Raw genomic sequence first — 23,485 nt, 5'->3', positions numbered from 1 at the left:
AACCTTGGGTTTTTCTGGCCCCGCTGGTTTTTTAAAAATTTTTTTTTTTTTTTTTTTTTTTCCAGACGTCCCTGCTCCTCTTTCCAAACCACTTCCATGTATTTTATTGTTGACAATTTTTCTGGAAATCCACACACTAAGATATACTCAAAAGCTTTTTGCAGTAGCAATACAGAATGCAAATAACCTTTGAAAAGGGGGATTTTAATAAAAATATGTATAAAAATAAGGACATAAAAGTAAAAGGACAAATAGAAAGGTCTGACTGCTGGCCTTACACATTGTTTCTTTTGTGTATTTATTTTGTTTGTTGCAGAACTTTGTGATTTTTATCTTGTAAATAAAGCTTTACTTACTTACTTGTATGATGTCACCTCCAGGATGTGTCAGCCAAAACTGGCTTTAAAGTTTACCCATTAAATTGAAATTGTTTTATTTAATGACTTGAAGTATGAAAAAGTAACACTGTCCAGAATGCTCTAAGAGTCTCCGTGCATCAACAGCTTTGACTCTTTTACCAACGGCATTTTGGAAAATGTGACATGTAGAAACTTAAAAAAAAAAAAAGGCAGAAATCAACTGTTTTTGATAAAATCATTTATTTCATTTGAAATATTTAGGTTAACATTTCCCTCAATTCCCATCTTTTTTCAGTGTTAGATTCATCTCTAAATAACATCAGTGAAAATAAGATCAAGCAACAGATGAAAAGAAAATGAGGAAATGTCACGAGGACAAAAAGACGTAGATAGTTAGCTCACTTTTAACTTTATTGAATAAATTGTCATGTTTCATTCAATAAACCGCCTCAGATAGTTTTATTTAATATTGTAGTTATCCAGCATGAGAATGTAGAAAGGTGTTCACACAAAAAACGGTGTTCAGTTCAGTTTTTAAGACAAAGGTGCCTCGCCGAACAAGTAACGGCCGAGTTCTTGATGAGTTTGAGAACAAGAGGCTTCATGTATCTACTTACACATGGAGTCATATGATAAATAAACATATACTTGAGCTGACAAAGGATTTGTTCAACAGTTAAAAGGCTAACTTCATTCAGGACTGATTAAAAAAAAAAGCAGCCTGCTGTTCCACGAATGAGAAATAGTCAAAGGCAACTTCACTCGTACATATCTCTCTGGTGTCAAAGCTGACAACTTCCCAGCACTGATTATATAATAATCCACATTTTTAAGGTTATTAGAAATCATACAGTACAACTTGGCAATCTCAGTGTTAATGCAAATCACACAACCCCTGCTACAGGTCAATACTACATGCACTTCTCTGCAGAAAATCTCAGAAGTTTTTTTTTGTTTTTTTCTTCCAGAGCTGGAATATTTTCACACAAACAAACAAAACAAACCATGTTTGAATTGATTTTCTGATGTGTGCCTTACTTGACTGGATAGTTTATGCAGCTGATTTGGATCCTCTGTATTGCAATGTTACATTGGTCTGATCTTCAAGTCGTAAAACGAGATTAGCTAACTCCTTCTAAAAAACACACCTCTGTTTCCTTCCTGCCTTCCTCATTTGTGTCCCTGCTCAAAGTGCCATCACCTCTAGAAACAAGATTTTATTCCCGGTGCGAGAACTTGACTTTTACCAGAACGTGACCTGCAGAGACATTACACCCGAGGAATATTGCACGCTGCCCAGCATTTTCATTAAATGCCTCACTTTGTTTGTAATTAATTTAGAAATCATGAGTTTTGCATTTTGAAACGAATTACTGAAATAAATCAATTTCACGATGGTTTTCTAACTTAAAGATCCGCTGGTATATCTCACACAAAATAAGTTATTAGGTCAACATTTCACATGTGAAGAACTTATTTCACATCTCCATCACCATCTTCCTATATAAAGGTATCCATAAAGAATACATTGATGAATTCCAATATATGACCGCCAACAAGTAAAGGCAATGACGAGGCTCATTGTGTTGCAATGCATCATTTTAGACACAATCTAAAGACCCAATTTTACAATCCACTGGGCCTTAGTACCAAATTTATCATCAAAGTCCGACATGTTCATAGTTTATACCATTGCTAATTATAGAGGTGTTTGACTGGCAAAAGAATATTTTGCTTAAAATTAGCCATGCAGTCACAGACTTATGACTGGTGAGTAAAAAATATGGACTACAAACAGCATGAAAAAGAATTGAAAATTTCCATTACTTTGGCTGTTTGTAAACAAAATCCTTTGAGCCACAAACCTGCCAGGTTGTCGAGCCTGTTGTGGACACAAGCTCACTGGAGACTTTCTGGAAGTATTCAAACATTTAAACTCTAATAAAGAGTTACATATATTGCAATCTGTATTCAGAGTATTCCCCAAGCCTGCATCCTTTGAAAATACCTTAATTCACCAATAAACCCAGTTTGGTAATCAAATATCTCATCTGGACCTTACATCATCACGTGTAAACCCAAATAAATCCAGTTGGACTGATTTTAAAATAAGATTTAAAGCAGAAGAAGAAGATTTAAATTGTATTTTGTCCATTTGTTCATTCCCAGTTACCAAACCTTGAAAACAGAACCATCGGATTATCAAGGAAGGTTGCGGTTTGTGTTGCTGATATGCTATTTTCCCTCAGACATGTAAAGAAACTACAGAGAGTAAAGTTAAAAATGAATGTGTTTTTCATTCTGAGATTAATGTCTGAAAGAGTTGATCCCGATCTTGCCCATCTCGTTTAAGCTGATGCTTAATAACAGGCTTGGTTAAGATGCACAATGTCCTTAAACTGTACATGCTCATATACACTGTGAGTTATACTTACCCATCTGACAGGAAGAATTTGGTCCTCTCAGTACAGATGATTACATTAATGGATTTTCTCTTATAAGTCCCACTAAGATCCTAATCTGGTCCAGAAAAAAAAAAAATGTGTTTGACCTTTAGTTTTATCCTACTGATATATCTACATAGATATGTGCATAATTACCTGGGACATCATTGACAGAAAACGGAATCGTCATTTTCTAAACTTAAACAAATCTTTTGAAGTTTCCTTAACTGACGAGCTGACGTACACCGGTTGTGTGCAAAAAGAGGTGGATAATCAGCGATTAAAGATCAGTCTGTCGGAGAGTACAAATGTTAAAAACGGAGCTGAAGAAGCATCACCTTCTGTGCGAAGACCCAAACACGTCTGTATGTTAAAACTCAAAAATGTCATTCTGTTTCTTCGCTAGCTTGGCCACCTCCTGTCTTATAGCCTGCACAAGTGCAGAGGTGGAGAGGCTGCTCAGAGGCATGCTGTCCATGTCCTTCAGCACCTGGGGGAGGCTTTGCTCAGATACTGTGCGAGGGGCAGTGGGCGGCTGCTCCAGTGTCTGGCTGTACTGCAGGGGTAGCCTGGTGGGACTCCCCTGTGGGTATCGAGGATTAGGAAAAGCTTCAGCATACCCAGGTAAGGGTCCCTGAACACAGAGTGCACAGGAAGGGAAAGGAAAAACACAATCTTAACAGTAAAGCAGGAGCATATAAGCGTGCAAATCAGTGCATGGCTATGAATTGAAATGACAAGATTTTTTTCCAGAACTTTGTGACTGCTGTCCTGACAAATTAAGTGGAAATACTATAACAAGCCTTCACAGAACAATTATGCTTTACGCTGAGATAAAACTGTTTCCAGGATGACTCCGTTTACTAATTAGGTGACTGCTGAGGACAGTTTGTTGCACTGGGTTTCATTGTGATTTTTCTTTTGCAAGAAAATATGAATCTTTCAAAAGCTCACAAAAATCACTATTACAGACCTAAATACAAATAAGTATCTATAACAAGCCCTAAAAAGCGATGCTTATGGGCGATCATAGGCCACCAACATTAGTTTCTAGATGTGCAGAACTTAGAAACACAAAGATGTGCAGCTGTAACTGCAGCAAACAGATGGTTTTCATTAATTCGGGACTGAACAGGAATGCTCATTACACTTAATATGTATTCTCAACATCTGATATTATTCTTTTAGTAGTTTTATTTTTTTTGTGTTTGTTTTTTTAAGTGAGCCTTCTTGGGGAACAAACAGGATAAATGGGTTTTCTTACAGAGTCTGTCCACTGCGGATGGACATCCTCAGGTTCTGGTGGATAGGACATCCAAGAGGGACTGTGGTAGGACGTAGGGGACGTGGGGACAAAATACTCTGAGTACCCTGGCTTTGCAGCGGGGATGGCGTAGACAGCAGTAATAGGGTTTCCTGTTTAAATAAAAACAGTCAATCATTTTTTTTTTGTTTTTTCATCAAAATGCTGCTATTGTATAAAGACTCGATGCAAGCATTTTAAATTCTGAATCACCTCGTCGTCTGCTTACCTGAGTAGTTTGGGACAGGCTGTTCCGCAGCGATAGATGGAAGTGCTGCGCGTGTGAACGGCCCGTATGGGTTTTTCTCACGTTGACTCCGCATTTCAGCGACAGATATTTCCGAGCTCCTTCCTTTGGGGCCCAAGTCCGAGGTGGAACTAAGTCAAGATATTAGAGAGGCATAAACAAGAAACTGCAGCAGAAAGCCACCACTAGAGGGCGCACACACTCCATGTAAAAAAATAAATAAATAAATAATAGCATCATTAGTATTCTTGCCATCTCTCTACACACAAGTTCATTATAAAAATTTATAGCAAGGCCTTAAATCACCCTTACCACAACGAATCTCCTTACAGTCCCTGAATATGAATGTTAATGTGATTTTTTTTTTTTTTTAAAAAAGGAACATCCAAAAGGTTAGCAAACGAAAGATGGGCATTTGTCTCCACCGGTGTCTGTTTTTGTGTAATCCGTTTTGCTAATCGTTTACGTCTTCCAAATCTTACCAAGCGCCTGTTTAAGGAAAGATTGTTGCGTTTTCCTGTACGAGGTGCCACACATTGGCTTTTGTGTATTTTGGCGAAGCTCGTGCTCCGATTCTTAATCGTCTGTTTTAGTATCTTTGTCATCCGTGTCGTTTTCAGAAAATTTTGAAAACGAACTCCTCTTTTCATTTATGGGTGTCTTCATTTTTTTTTTTTTTTTTACCGTCTTAAGGAGGTTCTGTGAGGGGGTCCAGTGCGAGGCGGTAGCGGAGGCGGAGAACCCACGGCCATCTCAGGAAGCTGGGTGAAGCGAAAGGCCTTAAACGACAGTGAGAGCTCTTTTGTTTAAACAATTTGCTTTTGGAGTGGTCACTTGAAAAGACGAAATAGCTTCTCCAACTCACAGGTTTAGGCAGGCTGCACTGATAAATATCTGCTCCGTAAGATGGCACCCAGTGGAGTCCGCCCCGCCCCGAGCTCATGGTGCCCGGAACGCTGCTGACCACGTCTGCGTACGGGAGAGGACGCGCAGGGCTGTATTGGTCCGGAGGGGGCTGCTGGTGGTGGCCGTGCCTTCCAGATGTGGACTGGCCCCCAGAAGCCAGGCTGAACGCCTCCTCCAGCAGCAGGTGCATCTGCTGTCGCACCTCGTCGATGGACGGCTGTGAGCTCAGAGTGGACGTCTCTGAGTGGCCTTTAAGGCCACGGCCGTACATGTACCTACGTGGCCCCAGGAGGTGATCAACGTTTGTCTCCTCGATTAGCTCCGGCTCAGTCTGCGAAATATATACACATATATATAATAGATTAGACTCAACTGACTCTTCAAAAACTATGAGAACTGAAGACAAATGGAAAAGCAGTTAAATGTGACAAAGAATCCAGAGAAAGATGGTGTTATCCCCACAAAGTTTCAACGTGGGCGTGTTATTCGTCTGGCACTTTTCAGTGTTTGTTTTGTGTAAAGCATTTAAGATTTTCTAGCAAAAGGTCCAGTCTGGTTTCATCAGACCTCGTTGCATTCTACTACAAGGTTTCAGACTTTCTTTTTTTAGTCAGAACTGGGTGTTTTATTTACAGTAACCCTACTTCTTAGTCTGGACACAATAAAGATGAAGGAGATTGTTGTGAAATACGTCCAGTGCTGAGAAGAAATTCATGTAGATCCTTAAGGATTGATGATACCCAAACCTTCATTGTGCCACGTTGGATTTACAGCACAGAGGAGTTTTTGAAGCCTTCTCCTGAATGATCCTTTGTACAATGAGTTTATTTGATATTCCTTTGAAATTTATTTGCTGTTATCAGGATTTGAACCCAACTTGCGATTCAAGTGATTTATTATCACTGGTGACAAAGAGAAGACTGAATACTTTACATTTGTTTTTTTTTTTTTGTTTTTTTTTTAAAGGGTGCTTAAATCAAGTATTGTTAAAGACTGAAGTTACATGTGATGTTTTTTTCAACTAATTTGATTTTCATTTGACGTGTCCAGAGTAACTGCAACACTGTCAATACAAATATGTTTTGAAAACATTGATCATGGTCAAATTTTTATGGGGTGCGTACGCTTTTGAGAGCAGTATTTATTGTCCTAATCATTTTTTTTTATCTTTTAACATACTTTTTTGTCACTATGTCCATCTATTGAGCAGTCCAGCACAGTGACAAATTTATACAATTTGAGGCTGCCCTACTTCCTGTGCAAAAAGAGGGCAGCCACAGTAGAGCCAGCACAGAGCACCTCATAAATCAGCCCTCCTGAAAAAGGGAAGAGACTTAAATCTGCAGCCAGACCGGTTCCCTTTGTATTCAACAAGGCCAGGACTCATGAAAAAACACAGTGCAAGCCAACACATGGTCATAGAAGTATAAGAATTTATTTTTTTTCCCCCAGATGGACGTGTCATACTTTCTCTGCAATTCAATCCCCTAGTGATGGTGAGGTGAATGCTCGTCACTGGACCAATGCGAGATTTCTGATGCCATCTTTTGTGTAGGCCAAAAAGAGCCGAAGCACCATCAGTTTGCACAAATGCTCCATTTAACGACGCCTGCACTTTTCTAACGAAATAGAAATTTAGAAAAATGTTTCGAATTTCTGTGACGCTAAAAATACTCTGACTTCAAGACCATAAAAGCGTGTTAGACAAACAGCAAAACAGCTGCACATCACCCAGCAATCCTTTATAAATCTTTACATTTAATTATAAATTGCCCGTTTGTCTGCTCACAGTTTGCAGAACACTTCAAACCACTCTTGAGCGCCAAATTCTCGGTCCAATAAAATTGTCTAACTGTTGTTTCTCTCTCTGTGTGAGTCTCTACAGATTGAAATCAAGGTTCCCATTTAATTGCATATGTTACAGTTGTGGAGCCGACTTTTTTTTAGCGTTGCCCAGTTACTTGATCTGTGGAATTTGGTCACATTTTCTTTTAGAAAAACCAAATTAGAACTTATGTTACATTTCTGCAACAAGAGTCTGCATTTCCTAAAGGTCTTGGCATTTGCCAAAGTTGGAGTATAATTAATCCAAAGTCTCTGTTAACTACACCTCTACAGTATAAAATTTCTCTGCCAATATCTTCAACAATGTCCAAGCTCTTCTGGACAAGTGTTGTTGTCCAGAAAGGTTTTGGGAAGTTTGCAACTGTAAGCCCTAATGAGAGGAACTGTGCATTTAAGTTAGCTCTCACATTGGCCATTAAAACAACACATTTCTTTAATGTGTCATTTTTTTCATCACTCCTTTAAGCTGTAGCTCTGGGAAAAAAAAAATAAATAAAAAAATGCCTTTGAGCTGCTAACTGGCTGATTAGGTTGAGTCGAAACGGTTGGTGGGTGTTGACACGGGACTCACATCGTAGCCGCTGTTGCGGATGCCTCTTCTGGGCCTCTCTCTCATTACAAGGAGGTCCATCTCAGTTCCTCCGGGACTTGGACTGCTTAGGCTTTGTCTGCTGCGATAGGCCATCTGTCCGACCTGGGAATGCCTGCCAATTAGAGTAAACCAAGTGAGCGCAACACAAATCAAACCTGCAGCAAAGCGATTCTTTACTCAAAGTGTTCGAATTATTCGGTCAGCCTTTCGTGTGCCTTCAGCAGAAGAAGCAGAAGATGAACCTCGTCGGTTTGTTGCTTGAGGCACGACGAACAAGGCGAGGAAAATAATTGGACTCCTGTTTGAAAGGGCTGGCGCTGACAAAGAAGGTGTTAAATTTGAAGAGGACAAAGATAAAAATAAAAATGTTGGTCACACATTAGCGAACAACTACAAGAGTTTTAGATTTTATTATTCTTTTTATCTCTTAATATAGTCAGTGTGTGTCATTACACACCATATTAGGGAAAATATTGTTAACAGATACCAAGATGCATGTCAGTAGAGGTGGGCAGATCAATCCAAAGTATCAATAATACTTTGCATCAGTATCACATTGATGCTAGTGTGGTAAGCAACACTGGTTTTTATTTGTAAAAAATAAAAATAAAAAAATGTGGGAACAATGTATGATTTTCATTCCAACTCACAATTATGTGGCAAAAAAACATTAAAGTTTGTGGCTATATTTTGGTAAGTTATTTGAAAATAATAGTGCCGGAAAGTGTAGATGTACGTTTTTTTATTATTATTATTATTATTTGAAAGTAACAAGAGATTGTGGCCATAAAAACCTTGGACAGAATCACATTGGCAGAGTTCACTAGCTCCCAGAACCAGATTTGGCTCTGGTGGCATGAGCACTGAATGGCCCACGGCAAGGTCCCAGCATGCCGTGGAAAAGATAGTAATTCCCTTTTCCAAGTCCAAAAAGTTCATTAAGGTTTGTTGGGCAAGATGTAAAATCTGGTAGATTTAAAAAAAAAAATAAATAAATAATAAAAAAAAATAAATAGTTACTATGTTTTATATCCATGTTTCCCTTTATATATTTCACAGGGAACAGAAGGAATCCACTGATGCAGCAAATTACAAATCAGTCACTGTGTGGTAGAACGATGAAACAGATGCCAAAGTGATGAAGATGGATCTGTGGTGAAGTGAAATTTATATCATTATTGACACATATTGAACTGTGTGATAACTCAAAGCAGAAGGACTAGAAGCATCCAAAAAGATAAAAAGATAATTTTGTGCAAGATGAGCTGAGGGCACCGTCCAGACAAAGAGGGAGACGGATACAAATATGATTATGTTTCTGAGAGTAAACCATAAGAACCACAGCCGTATTTCTGGGAAAATGAGATGGCCTCAGGAAACGTCCCCAGTCCAGACCTGGAGGATTTTGTATTCTCAGAAAGATAAAAATCCTAGTGAATCTGGTTGAATTTATTTCTCCTAAAAGGAATGGGGGGAAAAAATGTCCATTCAAAGGTGACATGCAATTGCAAGATAAGTTTCTGGGTGAAAGACATACCAATATATCCTAGAAAGCTGTTATCTCCTGGGTGAAGAACCGAGCGTCGATGAATGAGACAGCCTGATATAAAGAGCCGAAATTTTCTGACAGCAACGGAACAGATTTTGCAAAAATCTGCCGGCAAAAAGCCTCTATGTATCAAAATACATCTACTCCATCTAGTCTGCTCTTACCTTCTGTGAGACTTGACGAATGTGGACCCTCGTTCGTCGTCCGGCTCCAGAGGTCTGCCATGCTCACCGACTTCCCTCTCATAGTCGCTCCGTTGTTTATGCACCAGGGCTCGACCTCCGCCGCTGCTGCTGCCGTTGGTGGACGGGAAATCGTAATAGCCTTTCTTCTTAGCTTTTAGCCTCAGCTTGTTTCTGTAGTGCTCAATGTCTGATTTCTGCTTCAACGCCAAGTTGACCTGAAGAGCGGGCAGACCAACAAGTGCAACTGAACACAAGGTGATCAAAACTTAAAAATGCACAGAGTATTCATCTTGATTCTTCTGGTACAGATTGTGGGTTGAATATGATTTAAATTAAATTAAAGAAGTGCATTTTCTCTTGTTAAACAAAGGAAGTTATGGCCTGGTGATGCTACTTAATAGTTTTTTTCAGTGAGACAATTAAGCCTCTGCATTTGTTTTGACACGTAGCAATTGGATTAGGCAGCTACCACAATGCAAACACAACAAATAAAGTCAAACGTATTCTAAGTGAAAGGAAATCATACAGTCTGTCTTCTCCAGTGACAAAACAAGAAAATCAAAGTGATAATGAGGATATCCGGAGTCTTGTCCATCGTGAGCAGCAGGAATGCATGTCGATCAGCATAAAGAGTGAACGACTTTGCAGTCACTCCTGGTGAATTGTTATTAAAATATTATCTCTGATAGAGAAATCTTATATTCCAACGGTGTGTGGAAAGGTAAATTATCTTCTAATATCTGCCATGAGAGAAATGCTTGGCGAGAGCAAACGCGCAAGTTCATGGCAGGGTGACAAGGGTTTTTCATAAGGCTTAAGTAATGAAAGAAGAGATTAAATTTAAGGTATTAAAGCGGCATAAAACAGCTGATTCAGAGTATCCAAAATAACCAGAGACTTTTAAAGTGATGGCGCTTCAGGGTTTCCAGAGGCATGGGAATTCTCTGTTGGGTAATCTAATTAAACAGTGAGCTACAACATAATTTCTAAAATGTATAGTAGGTTCAGTTCAAAATAAGCAATTTTCACAGAGTAAAATCCACAATAGTGTTGAGCAATGGAAATTACCACAGAGGTTTGACAAAGTAAAGAAAGAAGTGAAATACCTGGAAGAAAGATTCAAATATGTCCTTTACGTATATCCAGGTAGCTCCGGGCCATTGCAATACTACCACTGTGTAAGACTGTTAGCATGATGTTAAGTTTCTAAGATGCAGTGTTGAGTTTTAACAGATGGTCACACATTCAAAATATTTCCTGCGTCTTGCATCAGTCCACAGAATAGTTTTTTGGAAAAATGGGAACAAGCATTAATGTTCCTTCTGGACATCATTGCTGTTTTTCCCAGTCTCTTTTTCATTTTTAAAAAGTTTTCCATAATGGAGACAAGAGAGTTAAACAGTTTTTACAATTTTTCGGGGAACAATAAAAATAAACTGGAAGCATACATATATAAGCCGCTGGCATCTCCGCCGCTCTTGGTTTTCCACAAGGACTAAATCTGTAATTAAAGACGCAGCCCTGCGTCTCCAACGCCGAACCATGGACTCGTTAAGGCAGAGCAGCGGCTCCATTTCCCTCCTGTACTGCCAGATCTTTAGCCCTCAGCTTAAAAGCTGCATCATATGAGTTTGAATACATTTCTCCGTCATGCCTGCTGCTAGCATGTGCTCGTTCTAAATGAAAATTAGCGAGTTCTTCTTTGATTTCCAATTTTGACTTCCAGTGATTCACTTCCAGCTAAAGAGCCCCCTGGTGGTGGAAGAAAAATCCTCAGAAAAGCCATATGGTTCAAAGCGTGGGAACAAAGTAGCGGCTTTCAGTCCGAGAAATACGGTAGTTATTATTGGAGTATTGGTCTTCACATGGGAAGTTTTGCCACTTTTCCACATTGTCTTTATTTATGGATAATCATTCTCACTGTGGGTAGCTGGAAACCAAAATCCTACAAAAACTTATTTGTAACAGAGACTTTAATCAATTTATTTCTCTTCTGTGTTTTCATTTAGATCAGGACATAATTTGATGCTGTTCAGGCTACTTCAGGCAGTTTCTATTACAGTCATTTCCTGGTTCTAGAAGAGTGAACAAGATGTGGCCATTCATACTGAAGTAAAAAAAAAAATATGGTTGATCTCAGTGATTTCATACTAAGAATATCTTTTTGTGACATAAAAATTTGTTTGATGATTTAAACCATTCAAGTGCGACAAAAAAGAGAGAGAAATCTGTAAGAGGGCCATCACTGTTTTACAGCACCATGTCTCCAAGTAACGTTCTTGCTCAATAAAAACCAACATCTGTCTAAGTGTAGATGTGGGTGTAAATCACCTCTCCGTTGATGATGGCCGAGTCCTGGCTGCGGTCGGAGGATGCAGGGTGGGAGCAATTTGTCTGTGCAGTTACAGGCTTTATGGAAATGAGCTGCAGGGAGCCAGAAGATGTGTCGTATGGATCTGAAGACAAGAGCAGAAGTTTACAAACAAAGAGACAGCAAATACCAATAATCATTACCGTATCAATCAAATGGGGGGAGAGTTGTCATCCCGCCTGTCTGGCCGCCCTCTTCCCTTACTTCCATCCCCTCCCCCCCAAAAAAAAGAAGAATGTGAACCATCAGTTTCTGAATTGTATCACACAAAAGTCATCTGTCTCAGTAAATGAAGTTGTAGATAGCAACAATAGATCACAAGGACAGCTTTGGCTTCCAGTGTTGTGGTAATGCATCTGTGTGATAAATGAAAGAAACTGACTCTGCACTTTTGTCCGTTATCCAGCCTCAGAAAAAAAAAAACGGACTGAGTTCCAGTTTCGCCGAACTCAGCAGTTGAATTATTCAAATCCAGCCGTTAGGAAAATCAGAATCTGACAAATTTGATCAAATTTACAAGCAGAGAGATGGAACTGGAGGAATTTTTACTTGTGTCCGCCACATTTGGAGCACTTAGCCTCAGAACAGGGGACAGAACAAGACATTATTCAAAGTAGAACAAAATTTAATGGAACAACGAGTTATGAGATTTCACACGGTATTTCTGGACTTATAAGAGTTGAGTATTAGACCGTGTGTGTGTGTGTGTGTGTGTGTGTGTGTGTGTGTGTGTGTGTGCGTGCTCATCTTGGTTTGTCACAGTACCCAGCAGTCAAACACACCATAACGTCTCAGCAAAGTGTCTGTCTCATGCATATTCATTTGGTCCATCTCCACCTACTGCTGGGGGGCTGGGGGGGGAGTGGTTACCTTTCTGACAACCAAAACGCTGCAGTGCCAGTGCATTCCTTTTAACTGTCCCGTTGTACGATGGAAAACCTTAGACAGTGCAAACATCTTTATCCAAAAAGGGAAAAGATATATTTTTTGCTTTGCTTTTTCTTTTAAGCTCTTGACCTTGCCAGCGAAGAAGCGGTAAAATGACTCGTTTGTATTTGCATCTACGTGCGACTCTCACCGTCCCTCCTGCGGGCCTCCTCCTTTGTCGATTTCTGCTGCGCTGTGACTTTCGGCACCGTCAGGCCCCTCTTAGAATTCAGCTTCTCTGATTCGTCGCTGATGACGGAACCGTCTTCACTTGGCAACTTGCTGCAAGTAACCATAGCAACAGGAAAGGCGGTTAAGTTCCCAGGAAGCTGGGCTGGCAGCCAGGTTATGTCATCCCTTCCTTTTTTTACAACCTCACCTTTTCCCTGATATCCACTAAAGCTCTTGTCCATTAACCATAATGTGTTTAACAAAATTAAATAAATATCCAAACCATTATGCATGTTTAAAGAATACTTCTTGCACGGCCAAGCTGTCTTGCTGGACGTAAGCTAAATAGCATGAAATAGAAAAATCTCTATTACACAAATATTTCACTTGTGTCAAATTCATTTATCCTAGGTATGTTTTTATAAACAACTAAAAAAAATTTAAAATAAGAAAATTATCTCCAAATTACACCGTTGTTACCACATTTGTCAGGCAGAAAGCAAGCAGTGAGAGGGAATGGAGAATGCAGCAAATGTCCTGACGTTGGCATTTGAACCCTGCCTGTGTCAAAGACCAGGAACTTCCCACTGTATATTAATTACTCATTTATGTCACATAGCTGGAGAAACAAACAAATCCTGGAATAAAAGTAGGAGAAGAAAAAAAAACAATTTCAACATTTTTAAAAGCCTTAGAGATTATGACATTTATTACTCTGAGAAAACTGCAAAAAATTCTGTAATGTCTTTGAAGAAATTGTCAGAAAATGACAACGAGTTCAAGATTTGCTTTTTTTAAACCGCATTTCGTACTGTATGGTTGAGCATATGTTTCTAACAATGTGTATTCATGTCTATAATGAGCCGCGACTGCTTCGCAGATTAACTGTACAGTTGCTGTGTTCATACTTGTTCCCATGACTTCAAACACTGTAGTGTTTGCTGGACTTAGAGCTAATCAGTCCTTAGCTGAGAAAAAAAAAACTATAAGACTGTCTGTGAGATCAAAGAATCATGTTCTAACCCCTAATAGTCTGTTAAAATTGATAACAGCAATGAAAAACTCTAAAGCAGGCAATGCTGCAAAGAGAAAGACACAAAGAAGTGTTAATCTAACAGAGGCGTGTAGTTCACTTTCACTGAAAGAAAATTGTGATTAGAAGACAAATGAAGTGCAGGATTTTGTATCCACCAAGTATGAATGCATGGATTTTTTTTTTTACTAGCATGTTTGTTAAATATTGCAGCTGAAATCTGGTGTAATTTTAAATAAAACCGAAAAAGGAAATTAAGAAACTTTAACGTATCATCTGAGCAACCTGGTATCAACAGCTGCTGCTTGAGAAAAACAGAATTGATCAATTTGAATTAAATAAAAACCTATCAACTTCTTAATGTCAACCATACTAAACAATAAATAAATAAAGAATATTCGGTGAACTTTGAGTTCTCATTTTTATTACTAATCTTAAATGGGGGCGCCCCCTGTTGGTGGGGGCAATAAGCAGCTGTATACATTTGCTAAACCCCTAACAAATCTCTTTCTGAGTGGCAAAATTAATTTCTCTATTTATCTGTTTTTTATTAGTTTATTTATTAATTTATTCTTAATATCTGTCTCACAGTACCAGTCTCCTCCATCAACAATACCAGAATCACAAATTTAGGTCAAAAAGTAGGTGAGTTGAAGTAATTCAAGGTCAACATTTTTGAGGGGCTGAAAAGAAAATGTTTAGGCTATTTAAAACTATACATCTTATCTTATTTTTCATCATTCATTTTTGATTCAGCCAAACGGCTTTTGACGTTAGTTTACCAATACAATATTACTAGTGCCGCATATTCTAGGTTGTAAAATGCATATTTGTTTCAAAGAAAGTTTCACACTGCAGGACAAATAAATAATAAAAGCTTTTTAACTGCACGGTATTGAAAACACAAGTTGCTTTGGCCATGCTCTCACTATGCAACGATGCACAAATCAAAATTATATTTCCGACTAGACTGAGGTATTGCTTCATCTCCATTCTTTTTCCCAGAATGCTAAACCAAAGCTTCAACATTCAACATTATAGCTTTGACACAGTTTTGGAAAATAAAAGGGTAACAGAGATCATAGCTTGAAGAGAGGAACAGCGGGAGTATCTTACCTTTTGTGTTTGTCAGCAGTGTGACTTTTTTTGTTGGCTGTCCCGTCTTGTTGCAGTGCCTTTTCTAGCGACAGTGATGTGTCCCGGATTTGTAGGGACATCACTAAAGTGTCCTGACTGACAGGCAGCGTCTCCTCATCTCCTCCCTGCTGGCCCAGGTGCTGCTTGGCATAGTCAAATCCCTGGACTGGCTGATGGACGTGTTAGGCAGGAATAAAGAGTGACAGGAGAGAGTTTTTTATAACTAATTTCCCCCCTTCTGCTCAGAAAATGCAGTTCGGTGTAAAAAATGCAAAGACATGTATGAGTCCGCCGCAAGATTCGCACAGACAAGCTTCTCGGCATAGTTGCCGAGTACATCCTTAAAAGTCAAAGGGATTTAAAAAGCGGAACTGGGATTACCGCACGTCACGCCTTTGAATAGATAAGCACAGATTTAACTGTGACTCTTCTTCATGTTCTTCCTGTCTCTGGTTAAATAATAAATACCAAACAGCAGCAGTCAACAAGATGAGATACACCGGTCTTTGTGGAAACCCACTGATTAAGCTCAGCAGAATGCAAGAGAAGATAAAAGTGTAAAACCAAGTTTGTGTAAAATGTGGTGTCGGTATGGTTATGAATAGAAGACCACTCACGCAAATATATGCTGAAAAATTTACGACTGCTGTCATCTCGGAGTCATAAATTGTCTGACACACATCACTGCCCGAGAGCAGCCGGGCCAAACTGCAAAATCAATGTGTTATACTCCCGTTGAACGTTCATCTTCTTTAGCACACTCACACACACACACTCTGAGAGTTTTATTGAAAGTGCTGCTGTTGCTAGTCTTTAAAGAGGAAGCACTAACAAGTAAGCATGATGAAAGGGTTCAGTTTGCACATTCCGTACTGCGGAGGGCTTAATGCGAGGGTCTTTATAAAATTTTAGGAGTCACTATCTTTGAGCATTTTTTTTCAGGAGCTTTCCTTTGCTTCCATATTCCTTAGTAGCAAGTATTCACGGTGTACTCTGAAAATGAAATATGTCAAATATCCTGGCAGAACACATGTGATGGTTAATGAAAATGATTTTAGTGGTCTCTGTTTTATAAAACGAGATAACAGGAGCTTCCTCTGTGCGTGTGATAACTGCTCCGTAGTTAGAATCTGATCACCGCTTTGGTTGAAATGCATAAGATTTTACTGCACTATGAATGAATCAGCAGAGAAAGCGATGGGGTCTGCCGTTAGCTACACTCTGCATTTTAATTTGTCTGCTCCGATATATGCAAAGACCAAAACAAGATAAACAAGTGTATCATCTCAATGTGAAAGCACTATAAGTATTTGCATGTACTCAGGCAGAAAAGACCTTTCTGCTTAAAACATCCTGCATAACACCGTTGCTCTATAAGGCCTAACCTTTTAAATCCTGCTATCTAGAGACAGCTACAATAAGAAGAAAGGACAATATTAGCCTTGCTTCCCAGAAAATTACTTTTTGAAAGCGTCGTTACTCTGAAGTGCTGTTATATCCTTGGTTTTCATCAGCACAGCTGGATTTACTGAATTATATCAGCAGTGTTCTCTGAACAGAATCCCATTCAAATCCCACGGCATGCTCAGCAGAGCCTTGGAAATAAAAACACAGATTACTAATCAGAAGAATTACAGAGAAATAGATACCTGGTGATAATAGCTCACATCCCTCCGATACGCCATCTGAAAACATAAAGGAGGATGTTAAAAAGGTGCAAAGCGAGATCTAAGTTTGGCTACCAGATTATCTGAGATTCTCCCAAATAAAGACTGAAAGGATTAAAAGAGTTTAGGTAATTGGGTTTGGGTTGTTTGGTTCAATCATATTAAATGTCATGTGCGACACCGGGAACTATTTTAAAAAGTAATAAATGAGAAAAGTGAGAACAAGCTTGCTAAGAATCCAACCAAAATTTTTACAGGAGAGTGATGTAGTTACATTTGGAGTGGCAAACCAGTGCATTAACACACTGCGCAGTATCCAAACAATAACAAAATAGCTGACAGAAAAGGGTACAATTTACACTCATGAAGTCATGAAGTAAGATATATGTGATGATTCATCAACTGAGGAGGAGAAAGTCAAGATAAATGTTGTGTAAGAGCAGCAACTTGGAGATTTAACAAATCGAGGGATTTATAGACGTCCTGTGGTGAGTCCAGTGTAATCACGGTTCACCACAGTAGTGAAGGTGACAATATCTTCAATTCGAAAATCTAACCAACGTTGTTTCCCTGATGTGGTTGACTGTCAGCCAGCACTGTCATTTCTGCCAATAATTGTGCTATCAGAATAGCCTAAATTATACTGGTGGGTCAAGGAGCGATGGTGCAACTCAAACTGAGAGTTTGAGGAATAAAAAGTCTCTTCAAATGAATGTTACACATGTCATGGATGGACAGGAAGGTCAACTGGTCAGACAGCATCTGTGACGTCAAATATTATCTCCATCACTTGGCTCAGACACACAGGAAAAAAAAAAAAAAACTCATTACTGCAGATATTTATTAAAGGTAAACATGCCCAAGGAGGTTTGGAGAAATCATTTAGTGTGGTATTTAATAATATGATCCATGATCAGTAGATGTTTTACATTGACACACAAAGCACAAAAACACAATAAAAGAGCACATTTTCTTAGCTGATTAACTTTATACTAACAAACAACAAATAATTGTAATATTTAGCGAGCATGGAAATTGACCGAACTAACTGCACAGCTAAAGTTAAAGGACTGATAGAGGGAAACTTACCTTGGCTCTGGGATTGAGGTTACCAATGGCGTCAGCTTTAAAGTCGTTCTTGTTCTTTTTGCACAGCACAGCTGTGATGATGATAATGATGAGTGTTACCACTGAGATCGGGGCCAAAACTGCAGCAATAATCCAGAGGTTATTTGGAGGGTTCTTGACCACAGCTGAAAAAGCAGAAAGACGTTTCGCCATTTCTTAATGTCACACTTGTGTATCTGCCATGTTGTAGCATGAGATATTCATACAGAAATATGTTACACAGGAAGATTTTTGTTAAAGTATTATTTACAGCTTTTTTTTATTTCAGTACTATGCACTAATATGTACTAAATGTTTTTCTGAACATGGCTGCTTAAGACAAAATAAAATATGGCAGCCTACCAGGAACAACCACTGACTGCTATCTTCATCTTCCTGCCCTGCCAACACTAGTAAAGTCGCCTTCTTCAGTGTTGGAATTGAACAGCCTCAGAATGACTTCGTCACACACTTCCTCAGTCTCTCTTTCATTTTCTCTCTTTCGTCTCAAGTTAAACATCCATATTATTGGCCGCATCACTGTCGCCACAGCGTTTTCAAAACGTGTGAAAAAAGCAGTGGCTTCTAGTCTGGACATTACAGTAGCTGCAAAGATTATATAAGGGTAGAGATTTTAAAGCAATAACAAAAGACGACATTCTAAAACATGCAGAATCATTAGTCGCCTTCGCCAAGTGACATCGTGCAGCTCAATCTGATATACAGAGGCCCTGATTCAGCTATTGTAGGCTACGATCTATGAGAAAACGCTGCGTGTGCGCACCCTTTCTCCACTTCTCTTTCCCTCTTAGCGTTGAGCAGATCTGCAGCCTTAAACAAACACCGTCCTGCTGGGAGCATTTCAAGGAGATTACTGAGCAACCCGCCTTTTTCTGGGCCCTTCACCCCCAGAGCCAGCTCTTCTTTCCAAGCCGACGGTGAATCACGTGTTTTCATTTACCTTGCTGTGAAGGGTTTGTTAAAAAAAAAGTTCCTTATGGTCAAACATGGGAGAAAGGAAGTGTGCTTACGTTCTGCTTGCACCTGGACAAAGTAGCCCAGGGTGAGCGCCATGGTCTGAGAGTCCACTGTGTTCAGGACCTTGGCAGCTGACGTGCCAGACAGAGGGATGCCATTATGCTGGACGTAGTAGGTCATCTCTGCTGGATTCTTTAGCCCGGACACTCTGCGGATGCTCACCATCTGGTGGAAGACAACATGTCATAGTCATCAAAAATGATGCAGTAGGCTAAGCAGTTAATTACATTTTTGTGCAATTCTGCTTAAATGACTAAACTGAAATGTTAAGAGCAGTTGTTTGGTGAAAGGTCTCTGGCTTGTTTCTGATGGGCAATTAGTAAATGACGAGCTGAGGAGCTCCCTAATTATGAGGCACGGACCACAAGCACTCATCTCGAGTGTTTCAAAAGTGTTTATCAAAGTGTGCGCCTTATGAAATATTCATAGCATTTGAAAGAAGCCAACATAAACAATTTCATTTCACTGACTTCTCATAAACACGCAGGGGCAGTCTGGCAAAATATCAGAGAAGACAAAATAAGCTGATGCCCGCTGTTTTAGTACCTGGACGGTGAAGCTGCCCACAGTCGTGGCTCGTCTAAAACGAGTGCCCTGTTGCCCCGCCAACACAAACAGGTCCGCCAACCGCTGCTCCATTAGACTGGCAAAGCTTTGGTACTGTCCCTCCAGGCTGGCATTATCGACATCCTGGATCACTGCAAGTTCAGTCGTAAGGCAGAGAGTGGAGAGATGGTTGTTAAGACAGATAGTAAACTGTTCTTGAGGGCAAAGAGTAAAATAAAAAAAAGAACAAGAAGAGGGTAAGAAATGTTGACACGTCCTTTTGGTTTATACAGCCTAAAATGAAAACTTAAAGGGGACAAGCAAAATAAGTTGAGTGTTTTCACGTTTGGGGAAAATAACTGGTAGTAAAAGTGTTAAATCCCGACATTTTGCAATGTTCACACAGCACCGCAAAGAACTTATGAATTACGACATGTGGATGCTTCATAAACGTCTTGATTCCAGCGTCACAGAAGACAACAGCAAAATGTGTGTTCGGCTGGGAAACTGGAGCTTTAACTTCAAAGAGCCCTTAAACCTCACTTAGAGAAACCAAAACACTGCCTATAAAGTGTGCTCTTTCTGAAATATTGGCAGTTCATCACATACAAGTTGTGGTCAGTCAAAGATGGATACCTGCAGATTTTAATAGGATTAGTAAACACTTTTTATTAGAGATGGCTCATTACTAGGACAGGTTTGGACCTGGTTTTGCCAAAAGAACTGCCTTAACTCCTCAATTCCCCTTTCTAATATTTGGTTTAACGTAACAGGTCGTCTTAACCATGTTTAGGTTCCAATATGCATTGACTTGTTGCCATATAACATGTGATTTATGCTGTCATAAACATTTCCAGTTATTTTTGCATTATCTGAGTCACTGAAAATTTTCTCATTATCATAATCAAAATCACTTACCAAATTCAAGCAAGGAGTTAAAACCGAGGCAAGAATATACTTTTTTTTTGTATTTATCTTAAACATTTTGAGCTTTATCTCCAAAGACTGAGGTTATGTGGATCAGATGCCATATTCTCCTAGACTATCATGTTGTGGCCACCAAAAAAAAAAAATCCAAATTAATGTATAAAATTGGCATAATATATGTTTGAATTTTAAGATTTTAAGCAAACATCTATTTTCAGAAACCAAACTGTGTTCAAATCTAATAACTTAATACTCAAAGGTCTATTGAAATGTATGAATTTGATGTGATCTAACAGGCAAAAAAAGAAAAGCAGGCACAGAAAAATAAAATTGTTTTTTTTTTTATCTTTCTTACTGGTGCTAAACAAAAGAAAGAAAGAAAGAAAGAAAGAAGGAAAGAAAGAAAGAAAGAAAGAAAAAAGAAAGAAAGAAAGAAAGAAAGAAAGAAAGAAAGAAAGAAACATCCACAGAGGTGCTCCACTTTATTGAAAACTGAAAAAGCATTTCTGTTGGTTGTATGTCTTGTTGAGTGGGAGTAAATCTCATTACGGAGGTGCTGACCTTGTATTGACTCAGCCTAATATTGCAGCAGGTGCAGGTTAAGAGCCATAAAATCTGATCTGAGAGACTAATACCTGAAGCCAACGTGCAAGTCTGCTTTCAAACATTGAGGTTTATTCTTTGTTCAGCAGATAATGTTAATTTGGAACAACAGAAAATACAATAGAAAATTAGACACCACTCTCCCAAAAGAGAATATTTAAATTAAATTTTTTTATAAATGTTAATTTTACATTTGTTAAAATGCATGTAAATATCCTGTAAGTATGCTACATCCTGTAATTATATTATTAGGAAAATCCAAAATATTCATATCACTTCCAGAAACATTGTTAAATTTAAAAGATTACTTTAAACCTGCATGTGCCAAATGTATGTATAAATTTGGTTTTAACTGTAAGTTAAGATCAAAGTGAAAGAAATTGTGATGAAGACAAGCAGACATTTCTCAAGTTTTAACAAATTATGCTCTAATTCCATCATATAATTACTACAACATTACTTCAATAATGAATGCATGCCTGATAAATGCATTTTGAGATACTTCAGTAAGTTTCAGAAGACGATTTTTTTTTCTTACCCAATTAGAGCAATGATATGCTTACCTGTGACTACCCAGAAGTCTCTGGTTTCAACAGACGTGTTCAGATTGTGGTATTCAAGTGCTGCAAAGACAAAGAAACGTTTGCATAAAAATCACATCCTCCTTTCAAGCTTTAATCTTGTGCACTTTGACTTTATAAAGCTTTTCTCATGCCACCTTTGATTTGAGTGATTAAAAGGAAACATTTACAATAAGTTCAATGGCTTTGATTACCCCGTACTCTGAGACGAAATGGTTGACACATATTTTGTATTTGAGAAAGAGTCTTGTCAAAATTTCCAGAAACATCACAAGGGTAGGCAACAGTTTACATTTTCCATATTTTATTTTTTTCTTGTCTGTGGTTGAGATATCTGTTCAAAGCCTCGTTATCTCTGAATGCCAGACAAATAGAGAAGAGACGACGTGCTTAAAGCCGTATGAGTTCTGGTTGTCTCTGTATTCTCTTACATGTATTTCCTGCCTGATTAAGCTCCTGTGCCGGGGGGGCTTGGCACAGCGGTGTTTGGGGGGGGAAATGCTGCATCAGTGGCCTCTTAAAGCAGACTTGCATAAGTGCACACTCAGGCGTGTCAGGGGAAGATCGGTGGGGGGCGAAAGGGTGAGAAGAAGAAGAGCAATGGCAACAGATAGGTTGGAAAAACTGTCAGCAAAATCTGCTATGGGCAGGCTTAGTTGGATCATCAGAGACAAGCATTCAAATCAAACTGTTTACAATAAGCGGCGGGAGAATAAACCATTGAAGGGCTTTTGGACATTTTTTTTTAAAGTAAAAAAATATATTTTGATCCGTAAAACAATTTTTAAAGCAATAATTCATTTTCCACCTATAATTGATTTTTTAATTTCAGACAAAAAAAAATTTTTCCCTGCAACTTTCCTCATGTTCTTGAGAGAAATAGATTAAGGGAGGGAGTAAAAGAGCTGAAACATGCAGTCCAGCTTACACAAGAGTCACACAGCAACACAGAGCAGCAGCAGGCATGCACTTTTGAGTTTTGTGAGATCCCAGGTCTCTTCTGTAGGACCAGAGCTCAGGGTGGTGGAAAATCACCCACTGTTTATTTTCTGCTGCAATAACTGCCTCTGAAATGAGGGAGCAATGTTTGTGCCACCCATGTAGAGGGTAACATTAAGGTACAGCAAAAACAAGCACAATAAATGACAGCTGTCTAAAGTATTTTGTGTTTGAGTTTCTTTCTGTCAGTTCCTGTGTCTTTTACAGGGGAGCTCGTCTTCATCTCTATGCTTGGAAACCGAAATGGGTCTGTAAGTTAACCAAATCTTTCAGCCTAACTTCACCAACAAAGTACAAAAAGAAACGAAAGAGACTCTTCACTCTATCGGACATTCCATTTATCTTCATTTAACCAGAAAATAAACTAAAAATTACTTAAGATCACAAGAAAAATTATTTCCAGATTGAATTTCGGGGAAAAATCCTAACCTTCCGTTCTTCTCAGACTGGAAAACAAAACCTACATATGTTTTTAAATAAATATCTGTCTTCTTGTTTTGTCTGTCTCTTATAATCCGCCGCAGGATCCACACACTCATCTCATAAAGTCAGGGAAAACTTATGCAACCACATTTTATTTACCAGGCTGAGCCACTTATTCACCATCCACAAATAAATCACATATCTACTCTGATGAAAAATACGCAACCAAGACAGTAAAATGATAAGTGATAAACTCCAGATTACTTTTAGTAAGTCACTGTAGCGATTCGTAGCAATCGAGCATAACTGTTTCTGCCAAGGACACACCAGCTGCAAATCAAGAAATAAAAGGCTTTCAGATGAACCACATTTTATTTAAACTAACATTACCGATTAAAAATAAACTTGTTTCTCAATCCTGATAAATGTTATCCATTCACTCTGGAGTGCCAAGGGAAATAATAAAACAATACAATATAGGTTAAGCTAGAAAATATACCATGAGTCATTCATTATTTTAGTTAA

General features: G+C 38.8%; 1 protein-coding gene across 1 annotated transcript in view; it reads right to left on the bottom strand.

The window, feature by feature from the left end:
* Window positions 1-2,275: 2,275 nt before the first annotated feature.
* The window catches only part of kiaa1549lb (KIAA1549-like b), a 71,970-nt gene continuing 50,760 nt past the window's right edge, over window positions 2,276-23,485 (bottom strand). Inside the window, exons 8-22 of the mRNA XM_015037146.1 lie at window positions 21,521-21,580; window positions 19,428-19,579; window positions 18,875-19,046; window positions 17,826-17,989; window positions 16,719-16,754; window positions 15,049-15,239; window positions 12,880-13,010; window positions 11,762-11,886; window positions 9,410-9,645; window positions 7,676-7,808; window positions 5,219-5,590; window positions 5,038-5,132; window positions 4,336-4,484; window positions 4,068-4,219; window positions 2,276-3,437 (exon numbers count right to left, since the gene is read on the bottom strand). Of these exons, the coding sequence (XP_014892632.1) occupies window positions 3,174-3,437; window positions 4,068-4,219; window positions 4,336-4,484; window positions 5,038-5,132; window positions 5,219-5,590; window positions 7,676-7,808; window positions 9,410-9,645; window positions 11,762-11,886; window positions 12,880-13,010; window positions 15,049-15,239; window positions 16,719-16,754; window positions 17,826-17,989; window positions 18,875-19,046; window positions 19,428-19,579; window positions 21,521-21,580 (2,432 nt within the window). The 3' untranslated portion in view covers window positions 2,276-3,173. The remainder of the gene's footprint in view (window positions 3,438-4,067; window positions 4,220-4,335; window positions 4,485-5,037; window positions 5,133-5,218; window positions 5,591-7,675; window positions 7,809-9,409; window positions 9,646-11,761; window positions 11,887-12,879; window positions 13,011-15,048; window positions 15,240-16,718; window positions 16,755-17,825; window positions 17,990-18,874; window positions 19,047-19,427; window positions 19,580-21,520; window positions 21,581-23,485) is intronic.

Source organism: Poecilia latipinna, unplaced genomic scaffold, assembly GCF_001443285.1.
Source record: "Poecilia latipinna isolate Pla-1442-1.1 unplaced genomic scaffold, P_latipinna-1.0 Scaffold396, whole genome shotgun sequence".
Taxonomy (NCBI): Eukaryota; Metazoa; Chordata; class Actinopteri; order Cyprinodontiformes; family Poeciliidae; genus Poecilia; species Poecilia latipinna.
The sequence above is the reverse complement of the archived record's forward strand: the minus strand, read 5'-3'. Positions and strand labels throughout refer to the sequence as shown.